Source organism: Tinamus guttatus, unplaced genomic scaffold (genome assembly GCF_059628265.1).
Source record: "Tinamus guttatus ecotype Peru unplaced genomic scaffold, ASM5962826v1 Tinamus_guttatus_pri_ptg000208l, whole genome shotgun sequence".
NCBI lineage: Eukaryota > Metazoa > Chordata > Aves > Tinamiformes > Tinamidae > Tinamus > Tinamus guttatus.
The window spans coordinates 6,001,843-6,013,213 of record NW_028288742.1 but is presented as its reverse complement, the minus strand read 5'-3'; the positions used below and the strand labels follow the sequence as shown (position 1 = coordinate 6,013,213).

At 46.1% G+C, this 11,371-nt stretch overlaps 1 protein-coding gene across 1 annotated transcript; it reads left to right on the top strand.

Annotated features, from left to right (window-relative positions):
* The first annotated feature begins 298 nt into the window (after positions 1 to 298).
* Positions 299 to 10,100, top strand: LOC148594767 (epoxide hydrolase 1-like). Its single transcript, XM_088524215.1, has 10 exons — positions 299 to 398; positions 1,752 to 1,775; positions 2,704 to 2,911; positions 3,739 to 3,919; positions 4,612 to 4,842; positions 5,592 to 5,721; positions 6,549 to 6,763; positions 8,740 to 8,848; positions 9,173 to 9,292; positions 9,812 to 10,100. The coding sequence occupies exons 1-10, from the start codon at positions 370 to 372 to the stop codon at positions 10,011 to 10,013; spliced, it is 1,449 nt and encodes a 482-aa protein (XP_088380341.1). The 5' UTR covers positions 299 to 369; the 3' UTR covers positions 10,014 to 10,100.
* The last annotated feature ends 1,271 nt before the right edge of the window (positions 10,101 to 11,371 follow it).

The following is an 11,371-nucleotide window of genomic DNA, read 5'->3' as shown; positions in this document are numbered from 1 at the left end:
GGAAGGATCCCTTTGCCCAGCCTGCTGGCTGCGCTCATGTTGCTGCAGCCTGGGACACGGGTGACCTTTGTCACAAGGGTGACTGTTCACCCAGGTTCATCTCCCTGTTCCTGAGGACCCCAAGGCACTCACCGCAGTCTTTCTGTGCCATTGGCAGCCAGCCTGCACTGCTGTATGGGGTTATTCCCTGCCCGCGCAGGACTTTGCATCTGCCTCTGCTGAACTTCACTGAACTGCATTTGCAACCACCCGCGTAAGCAATAGGTGGCACTAACAGGGTCGTCACTGAGCGCGTAGCCAAAGAGGAAGTCGGCAGAGGAGACAGCAGGCTGCTTTGCTCGGAGCTGCACGAGTGGAGAAGGAGCAGACATGTGGCAGGAGGTCCTTCCTAACGCCTGGTGAGAGCCCCAAGGCACCGGGAGCCGGGGACGGGGCACGGGGCACCTCTAGGGCTGGGGTGGGACAGAGCCCTGCAGGGTAACCCAGGCTGAGACAGGCCGCCGAAAAGTGCTGGGAATATCCGACTGGTTTTTCACGGTCGTAACTGTGGAAGAGATTATCCTGGACGGTGTCACTCGGAGAGCTGGTTCTCTGACATGCTTGTTTTGTCAGCAGTTCCAGGCTGGGGTGATGGCCATAGTGCCAGGTTTCGTGCCTCTGCTTAGCTAAGCTCTAGGATGCAAGTGCAGGGAGGTGTTAGTACCTCTTGCATAATCTGCCCAGCCTCTAAAGAAGCGGAGGCCGACACTGTTTGCTCTTGGGAGCCCTGTTCTCCCCTAGCTGGGAGTGCTTTAAAGAAACAGATCCTCACATTCCACACCAGAGCTGTTCCACAGCGAGTTACCAAACGGCCTCAGCTCCTGCCCGGTGCTCCAGTACATGCACTGGCTGCTCTGCTAGGTGAGAAAAAACAACCAGCAGACTCGGGTTTTCATCATGGAGTCTCATGTCCTTTGGGAGGTTTTTTTTTTTTCTTTTTCTTTTTTTTTTTGGTCTCAAGGTATCGTAATTATGACACCAAACAGCTCCTAGCATTAGCTGCTTTCCGTGGCATGAGATACCAAGACTTTCCCTCATTGCACCTAAGGAGTCTAGATTTCTGAATGTGCTTTTCTAACAAGACAGTCTGTCAGGCTATGAGAGAACCAAGGAGGACATTTTGTTTTACTTGCCAGGGAGAAGAGCTTCAAGTTAAGTATCTAGTCAGGAGTAGTTAGGAATAGCAAAGGCCTGGCAATTCAGTAAGCGCTGCACAGGTAAAGGTCCTGCGAGCTTCTCCTAATCAGCCCCTTTGCACCAGTACGGCATGGCCAGCAGCAAAATGACCCTTGATCTTGAAAGTCCCCTGCCAGGCATGTAGATCTATCTCAATTCAGTGATCAAAATAAGCTGCTTTCTTGGCTGGGGTAACAAAGCTGCTCACAGGTTGAAACACTGCAAGGACATTGTTTGGGGTCTCCTATCTACATTGTGCTGAAGGAGGGAGTGTTATGGAAACAATCTAACTAGCTAAAATGTAGGGAAGAAACACTCCTTTTGTGCAGGATTGGTGCTCCCAGGACCTCTCATTCTGTCTCATCCAAAAGTAGAAGCAAACTTTCAGATGCACCCAGGTGGCTAAACTGCCTGTGATCCCATGGCTGTGCAGTACACAGTGCTGGCAGACAACAGTGTTTGCAGTGTCCCCAGGGATCGGTACCACTCAACATTGCCAGGCTGAAAGGATCGTCTTTTTTCTTCTCTGTTTGTAGGGAGAGCGTCTTGTCCCGGATCAGGTGAGTGAAGTAGCTGCTCTGTGCTGAGGCCTCCACTTTTCTTCAGACCCCTCAATGAGGCACAGCATAGTCCTTTCCTTACGCTGCATGACGACAACAACAAAGTCTTCATTTATAGACCTCTCACGGCCTCCTGCAACAGGCTTGTCTTGGGGGAAGCTGGAGAGCTTGACGCACAGCTCAGAGGGAGGGGAAGGTGCATTTGGCACTGATTGATCGAGCATCTAAAAAGCTTTGAAATGTCCTTCATGTTAAAATCAGCTTCTTTCCCTGAAGAAAGTCTGAAGCTTGATTGTCTAAAAAAGAAACAGGAGCATCAAAAACACAACCTGACACCTGTAGGCCTCAATGGTGAAGATCCAGGGTTACCCTAGAAAATGTTTGAATCTGTAGGGGAGCTCTGTATAACGTGCTCTTTGAGAGGGGTAGGCCCCACACCCCTCTCTCTCTCCAGAGGTTGAGGACCCTTCTCTCTGCCCTTTCTGCTTAGCCCATTATGGCTTTGCAGTTTCTTGTCTTGCAGCATTCCAACTGCTACCACCCCAGTCTTTGCCAATATCCTGTTCAGTCCTGTTCCCCCCAAACACACTGCAGAGAAGGAGACTGCTAGTTCACAAGGGGAGGACTAAGGAAGCCTTTTGATTAACAAGTAATGATCAATATGGACTGGAGCTCCTCTAATTAGCGCTGTTAGAGGTAACCTTGAGGCTTTGGGGATGTTACTGTGAGAGTTTGTGGAACTGTTCTTTTGGGAGGGGCGCCTGCCCCAAATCTTCAAAAGTAACAACAATCCCCAGCCCTTGTTGATTCCTTGGAGTTTCTGGCCATTCCTTACTGCTCAGTCCAACCAGGGTGAATACAGGTCTCCACATAGTCCCAATACCCCAACACTTTCATAGTTGAATTTTACAATTTTACACCTCCACAGGTCTTTTGAATATTCTCAGAAGAATGGAGTCCTGGTCCCTGCAGCTGCCCTGGGGGTTGGAGGGATGCTGGTTTGTTGGCTGATGTCTAGACGCAAGATCAAGACTCTTGAAATGGGTGATGGATGGTGGGGCGCAGGCGAAAAAAAACTGAAAGAAGATGAAAGAATACGGCCCTTCCAGATTGAAACATCTGACAAAGAAATCCAGGTACCCATGGCCGGGATGTGGAGAGGGGCAGAAAGCTGCAAGGTGGAGCCAGTCCACCTCCATCTCACTTCTTGAAGGTCTTGATGTCTTGGGGCTATCACCACCGTACTCGTACTGGAATATAGTTACCTACCACCATAAGACGATGCACTCCCAACCATCATTTATGAAGCAGCTGTGGGTTCAGATCCTACATATTGTCCTGGAGATCTTGTTTCCAAGATCACAGGTCGTATGTGCAACCTCGAGCTGCTCCTGACAGAAGGCCACACTTCAACCAGCAGACTTTTGTAGAGGGTCTGAGGATGGTGAAGCAGGGTGGGAAGGTTTAGGGAGAGCAGTGGGGCACACAGAGGTCTTTAGTAGAGGGAAGGCCTGGAAGGGTAGAGATATACAGCCTTACTGAGTCACAGCATCTCTGTCTCCAGCCAACTAGCATTAGGCAGCTCAGCCAGCTGGGACTGAGCTGCAGAAATACCCACTCTTTGACAACCACTTCTTACTCTCTTCCCATCCAGCAGTGCCAGAGAGCTCCCTTGCAACAACAAGCCTAGTTAGCATGTTATCAGAAGGGCAAGAGTAGGACCCCAGTACTCCCATCTGCCCTGTATAAACTGGTAACCTATAGAAAAGTATATTGATGACATAAATGACTGAGGATCCTGTGCAGAGCGTGCAACTTCTTTAGCAAGGTTCTCAGTGTATCAGGTAATGGAGCAAAAGGCGGCAGAGGTGCAAGGCTCTGCCCACCAGCACTCATGTCCCTGTGCTCGGAGCATGCAGGCACCTGGCCAGCCGCGCAGAGCAGCGTGTGCTCCTCTCTGCAGGACCTGCACCGCCGCCTGGACCAGGCCCGCTACACGCCGCCGCTCGAAGGGGCTGCCTTCCACTATGGCTTCAACTCGGACTACCTGCAGAAGGTGGTCGCCTACTGGAGGAACCAGTTTGACTGGCGCAAGCAAGTGGAGATCCTGAACAAATACCCTCATTTCCAAACCACCATCGAAGGTGAGGGCGTCTCTGCAGTTCACGTGGGTCCTGGAGATGGCAGCCTTGGCTCTGAAATGCACTGAGGATAGCCGGGGTGATTTCAGATAGCAGAATATGTAAGATAACACAATGCATAATAGAGCTGAATGATATGAATGAAATATTGTTAGCATAGGTTGATAACAATGTATAGAATAAGACCATTTAAAAATGGCAATAATACTCAGTCTGCTCCAGAACACAGTACCTTTGGCATTGAACCCGTCCTCGTGATATTTTCTTCTGCCACCACCTTGAAACCTCCCTTGAAAATTGCCATATTTACCCAAACTCTTACACTCGGTGCTTTCCCCCTCTCCCTCACTAGTTTAGCCAGGTAAGCTTAGTCGTACCTGGGTTATGCTATGTATTTAAGAGCAGCTCTACCTATTTCTATAAAACCACTTCCTTAGGAGAGGCATCCATGATCTCTTGTGACCCATATGTCTGGGACTCAGATACATATCCCTGCTCATATATGAAAGAGCAGACATGGGTACAGTAGGAGGCACGGTATCCCCTTTCAGATAGGCAGCTGTTTCTCAGTGGTTGGTGGCATAATTTCTGCTATAAAAAACAGTTAGAATATTTCCACCTTCCTTCTTCAGGGACCAGAAAAGAAACTGAGATGAAATCAGAGCTTTCATTTATCTGTTTTGAATTCCTGTCAGGGATCGATATCCATTTTATCCACGTGAAGCCTCCCCACGTCCCTCCCGGCCAGACTGTTTATCCCCTGTTGATGGTGCACGGCTGGCCCGGCTCCTTCTATGAGTTCTACAAGATCATCCCTCTGCTCACGGAGCCGGCCCAGCACGGCCTAGGTGAGGACGACGTCGTGTTTGAGGTCATCTGCCCGTCCATCCCGGGCTATGGCTTCTCAGAGGCACCTCACCAGAAAGGTAAGTGATGAAAAGGCTCTCCTGGACTCACAAGGGTTTTGAAGTAGCACCCCTGCCACCAGTGGACCCTTGAGCACAGCCATTTGAGAACGCAGGAGGGCAGATTCCGGGTTTTCTCACGTTCTGTGAACTCAACTCTTCACTAATACATACAAGACAGGTGTCTTCTCTGTAGCTGTGAGATGGGAAACGGCTGGCTCCTCTCAACACTGGAGATGGAGAAGCTTATATTATCAGGATGTGCCCTTGGTGTGGGACTAAGACTCCCAGCTCACCTTACGCAAATTGCTAAACTCTCTGAAAATGGAAGACTTGTGCCCCCCACACAGATGGGTTCAACCTACTCCATCATCCTCCCAGCCAGTCTCTACAGCCGTTATCCTTTCCCCAGGGCACTTTCCTACAGCCAGAAAAGACACAAAAGGTAAAAGCTCCAGCACACAGTCTCTAGCTCCCTGCACTGACACAGGCAAGGTCATGGTGTCCTTCGCTCTGGGGTTTGCTCTGGACATTTGGTCAGCAGGAGTAGCTAAAAGCCAGGTCTACCTTCTGCCTTCTCCACTTCCCAATGAATTTAAACAGTCTCTTGTTCCCTGTAGTCAGGGAGGCAGGGAGGACAGCCGGGTGCTCCGTGCCCTCGGCATTATTCCGCAGCACGCTGACGTGCCCCTGTCAAGACCACAATCTCTGGTCAGCAAATACACATTAGGACAGAAGGTTTCCTGTACAGTTTTTCTCTTTACCTGCAGGCTTTGACACCATAGCAGCTGCTCGGATATTTCACAAGCTGATGAAAAGGCTGGGCTTCAAGGAGTACTACCTACAGGGAGGAGACTGGGGATCTCAAATTACTACAAACATGGCCCAGATGCTGCCACAGTGAGTAGCAACTGCAGTCGGCCCAGAGGAGCTGCCTTCAGCTCTTATCCTGTCTTCTGTCTGCAGAGCCCCCGTCCTCCCTCTCATCTCTTCCCCTTGTGTCCTCCAGGGACATTCCCAACCCTGTGCATTCAATTGTGCTCAGATTCTTTATATTGATATTGGTTCACATTCCAGGCTCCCTACATTTCACTGTTATTTGGCTTCTGCACTAGCTGGAAAGCAAACTGTCTTGCATTCTGACTTGAAAAGTGGAGGAGGTCGATCCTTGTTCAAAGTCAGGAAGGAGAGAGACTAAGAAATTTAAAACTTGCTGGGAGATAGGAAGGGAGGGAGCTCGCTTTCTCAGCACCTGAACAGTAGCATCACAGCACTTCCCTGTCTGAAACGTGGAGCTGAAAGTGGCTGACCCAAAAAGAAACATAATACCTGCCCTGGAAGATCACATCATAGCCCACTGCTTAGCATTTAGTGAAAAGTGTGCACCACAACCATGCTTAAGTCAGAAAACAAATCAAGGGGGAAAGCTCCTAATGTTGTTAGATTGCAAGCAGAGCTCTGGACTGTAGTGGTGCTTTGCAGCACTCCCATGTGTGATCTAGTATTTCTAGTATTTGTATTTTCATATGAATGGCATGGCTGGATGGAGGTGGCACCAACTGTACTATTTCTAGCTCCTTCTATTTTTTTTTAATAATAAAAACACAAACATATTTAACGTATTTGGTTCAGTGAAATACTTCTAAAAAAACACCAGTCAGATAATATTCTAGAGAATCTGAAAACAAAAATTCTCTTTTTTTAACTTTCTATTAACTTGATTTTAGGTCTGTGAAAGGGCTTCATCTGAATCTTGTCTTCATCTCCGCACGTGGTTTGGGGAAGATTATCTCTGTGATGATTGGGGCTTACGTACCATGGCTTGTGGGCCTCACCAGAGAAGATGCTCGACGTATGTACCCTTTTCTCGAGAAGAACGTCTATTACATTTTGCGAGAATCTGGATACTTACACCTGCAAGCCACCAAACCAGACACTGCAGGTAATGAACCCATGATAGATATTCTGCAGATATTACTTTTCAGACTCTTAACATGGTGTATGACTTTTCTCAGCCAAAAGAACAGCTCATCAAAAAGCCACCTAATCAAAGCATGTACCTTGAAAGCAAAACTTCTAAAAGTCAAAGTGGGTGAAAAAGAAGAAAAAGAAATCATAAACAAATACAATGTGAAATTGCAGAAAGACAGATGCAGCCTTAGTACTTGGAAAGTAGGAGGCCTGCCGGAGCTGCAGAGGTCAATACAGAAGGGGTCTCAAGAAAGATATGACCATCTCAGAAGAGTTACCAAATGTAGGGGTAGTAACTCCTCATCAGGAAAGACAGGGGAGCTGTCTCAGCCTGAAGCAGCACTAGTGGAGTCCTTAGGAAAAATCGCACCTCATCCTGGGAAGTCCCTGAGAAGTTCAAAAATAACTCGGAAACTGATGATCAGATCACTGCTTGGGCTGATCTCAATAGCAAAGGAATAGTAGGAGGTAAATGAGATACCAGTTTAAGAGCTGAGAGTGGAGGGGAGGCAGGTGCAGAAAAAATATAGACCAGTCTGTCTAGTCTCCGTGATAGGCAAACTAGCAGAACTGTTCTAAAGAACGAAGACTTGATGCACTGGTAAAAATAATGTCACGGGCAAGATTCAACCTGGTATTGTAGAAAGAAATCATGTTTCACAAATCAAAGTTCTGGCAGAATCAAAGAGCAGTAGCATATCTGGATTTTCAAGCAATTCTTTTATCAAGATCTCTCCAGAAGTTCTTAAAGAATTAAACTGCCTTAAGAAAAGGATTAATATCATGGATCTATGAATACTCATCAGAAGAATCTAAGCATAGGAATAAGTGTTCGGACTTAAGTGCAGGGAGAGCATCACAAAAATCTCTGCTGGGACCTGGACATTTCAACATAATCTGGATTTCTCTAGAATAAAAGTTAACTATTAAGGGAAAATTTTGTCAAACTTGCAGGATATGGTTTAATCTAAAGCTAACTGGAGAGAGTTGCAAAATCTAGTTGATTAGAAGTGACCAGTTGATCAGAACGGCCAATAAAAAGTGATGCCAGGAAAGTGCAAAGCAATTTAAACAGAGGAGGAAAAGCTCATTAAAAAAAAAACCCACACACACACAAGGGCCTCAGAAGATCTGAAAAGGTTTATTGCTGGTGGGTCATGCACTAGATAACGTGTTTTAGCTTGACCTACAGCCAGGCAGAGCCTTCACATAACTTAGAACCTATAATAAATCACTCTGGGCTTGCCAGTGCAGGGAAAGGGTTAGCCACGTTCACTATTAACCATAACTTTTTTGTGCATGGTCTTCCACGAGGCCACTCAGTGCTAAAGTGGCATGAAAATACACCTGAGATAATGTGCTGTAACAAAAACTACAGCACACAGGTACTGCACTTTTCCCAAGACAAGTCTCTATCACTATCGAGCCAATTACTATCTGGTTTTTAGTTAAGAACACATGGGTGATACCCTACATACATGCTAGGTTTATGTCTGCTCTAATGCTCCTCGACAGCATGCAGAGGTATCTGCCGCACAGCCCTTTTCACCGTCAAAAACAGAAGGTGATGAAACAGCACTCAAGGGCCTGGTTATCCATCCTAACCAGAACGGTGCTCTCAAAGAGTTTATTTGAAATCATTTTAGTGTTTAACACTTATACGTGGTGCTTCTTCCGTGCATCACCAGGAACCTGACGGGACTTGCTTAACTCCTAAGCTCTTTGGGACAGAAACTAGCCAAGTTGGGAGTGCTGTCAGTTACAGCCTCAGCTCATTTAGGGCAAATTTGTGAAGAAAAGTAGTTACAGCAGAACTAATAAAACAAACTCTTTGCTTAGCAATCAATGAAAAACTTTGAAGGACTCTTACAAGTCCAGTTTTGCTTTAACTGAAGTACTGCAAGGCCTTGCAAGTACAAGAATTGTCCTGTTTATCTCTGGAATTAGGTTGCGGATTGAATGACTCCCCTGTGGGGCTTGCTGCATACATTCTGGAGAAATTCTCTACCTGGACTAATAGATCTTTTGTTCAAAAGGATAATGGAGGCTTGGAAAGGTAAGGAAACAGATGCTCTTTCATGAGAAGACTCTTTAAAAGAAAAGGTGATGGTAACTAATGAGGAGATGGAAAAACAGATTTGTCAGCTTAAGTTGGCTCTTAAAGACAAAAGTATTACACATGACAAGGAGCAGTTCTAAATTACAATAGACTGTCTGCAAGTACTGCTTCAGCACCAGGCAGTTTTGCTCCAGCCACACATTTGCAAATTATCTTGCTGCTCGAAATAAGTGGAAAACAAGAGAACCTCTGTGCATGAAGCCACTGTTGGGTACTGAGAAGTAGCTTTCAACAACACTTGTTTCTTTTTCCTCTCAACAGCAAATACTCTCTAGACGAACTCTTGACCCATGTGATGATTTATTGGGTGACATCATCCATCGTATCCTCAATGCGTTTCTACAAGGAGAACATGGTCAAGAATTTAAATATTCTTGAGAGGTAACTAAGTGGCAGATTCAGGATAGATTTGCAAGAGAAACTGAGTTTGGACATTTGCCTGTTTAAGCATTTAAATCACTTGCAACAAAGCTAATCCTCATTAAAAAAATCAGGTTCTTATCTTGGTAAGTCTAGTCAAAGGTCACTTTTCTTTTGAACCTGTAATGCACATAAGCTGGCTTGTAGCCAATGCAATACAGAGAACATACTTTAAAAGATACATACACATTTTTGTTCAAAATAGAGGTACCAAGCAAGATGACTTTAAAAGCTTGAAACATTACAACTGAAGGGGTACAAGGTCAGCTCTATTTTACATATATTTAGATACAACAAATTTTGAAGCTCAAAAAGAGGCCCAAACACAAGTGAAGCACCTCAGCTGTGCACAGGCCACAAAACGAGTTGCTGTAGTGAAACTTCCCCCACTCACTGTGGCCATTACAGACACCAGTAGAATTTCATAGGCTTTCCCCAGGAACTGCCTTTTAAAAAATGCAGTTAATGAATGTTTTTCAGGTACGGTGTACACGTCCCCACTGGGATTGCAGCCTTTCCTGAGGAGCTCGCACATACACCACGCACCTGGGCAAAGAAGAGCATAAAGAACATTGTTAGTTACACTTACATGCCACGTGGGGGGCATTTTGCTGCCTTTGAAGAACCAAGGCTTCTGGCCCAAGACATCAGGCAGTTCGTCAGGAAGGTGGAGCAACTGTGACCACGCGGTCCAGCCGTGCAGAGAACCAGAGCGGGCTGTTCTGCCGCCACCCGAAGCGCTGCTTGGAAGGATTAAATAAAGCCACTGTAGTCACGTACAGAAGCCAGCATTTTATTCTGATGGTAATGATTATAACTACTAAACTTGATGATTAAAGGTCTTCATAAGAAAAAAAGCCTCTTGTCTTCTCTCATTCCTAGCACCCTCTTCAAGTTCAGCACCCTGTTCAAGTATAACAGAATATGTAAACAGTTTAATGCAATAACATTGCACTCTTTAAGAGAGGGAGGAGAGCGGGTCTAGCCCCTTGTTCCTCAGAACCCAGGCTTCTGTTCAAAAGTTTCTTTGAATGTTTGAGCACCAGCATTCTCCAAGATGCATTTTGGGGGAAGTAGAGGGCTTTGCTTTCCTGAGCACAACAAACACTGCACCTTGGAAATGCCCAAGCTGCATTTCCTTTGGGGGACCTGTGATGACACTCTCATGAGGGCAGCCACACGCAAGGCAGCCTCTTAGCAATTGCTCTGCTAGCTTTAGCAGTCACTACATCTTTGTCAAGAGCTGGCAGTGGATAATATGGCAGAGAGGGCACTCCAGGTGGTCTCCGAGCTCCAAAATATCAGCTTATCTACCTTCTTTCCAGTCCTATCATCTTATTCTCGTCCAAAAGGTGAGACTGTTAAAAGAAATAACAAAAAGTGTTATTTCACAAAAGGGTTATTTCTTTCTTTACCCTCCTTTCAACAGATTTTCTGCTATCCCAGGGTACATTTAGTGCTGGTAAGAAACTACAAGCAACCTCACTACTAGTAGCCTGCAGTTTCAAACAGGAAAGACATCCAGAGCTATTAAACTCATTGCATTGCAGGTATGCAGCAGCTGTTTTGAGGCTACTGCAGTGGATATTAGTTCAACGCTGTGCTCTAAGGTTTCTCTCTTTGTCCCATTCTGCACAAGACAGCAGACATAGCACAGAAGAAAGGGCTCAAGTTCCATGTGCAGGTAACACAGGGCATTCTGATTTGGAACAAGAATTTCACAGTTAAAGGTAGTGTTGAACTTGACCACATCCACCTCGTCTCTGTCCTGTTTCAGCAAGGTTTGCAGTCCAAGACTCTAACATTTGTAAGTGGTAAAAGCAAGCAAGAACAGAACTTTCAAAAAGTGAGAATAAACCCGCACAATGGCACAGGACTCCTATGTTCCTCTGCAGAGCACTAGAATAAAAAATAGCTTCCTCTTGTTTGAACTGTCTTACAAACTGATTCTCAAGGCTGTCTCTTAGGAGAGACACCAAAAGTGCTTTCCTGCCTCCACGGGACAGCTTAACCTCTTTTTCACAAGCCTACGTATGAAAT

Coding starts and splice junctions, on each gene's coding strand:
- LOC148594767 (XM_088524215.1), top strand. CDS start 370: ATGTGGCAGGAGGTCCTTCCTAACGCCTG. Junction 3,920..4,611: donor TTTCCAAACCACCATCGAAG/GTGAGGGCGTCT, acceptor AATTCCTGTCAG/GGATCGATATCCATTTTATC. Junction 6,764..8,739: donor CACCAAACCAGACACTGCAG/GTAATGAACCCA, acceptor CTCTGGAATTAG/GTTGCGGATTGAATGACTCC.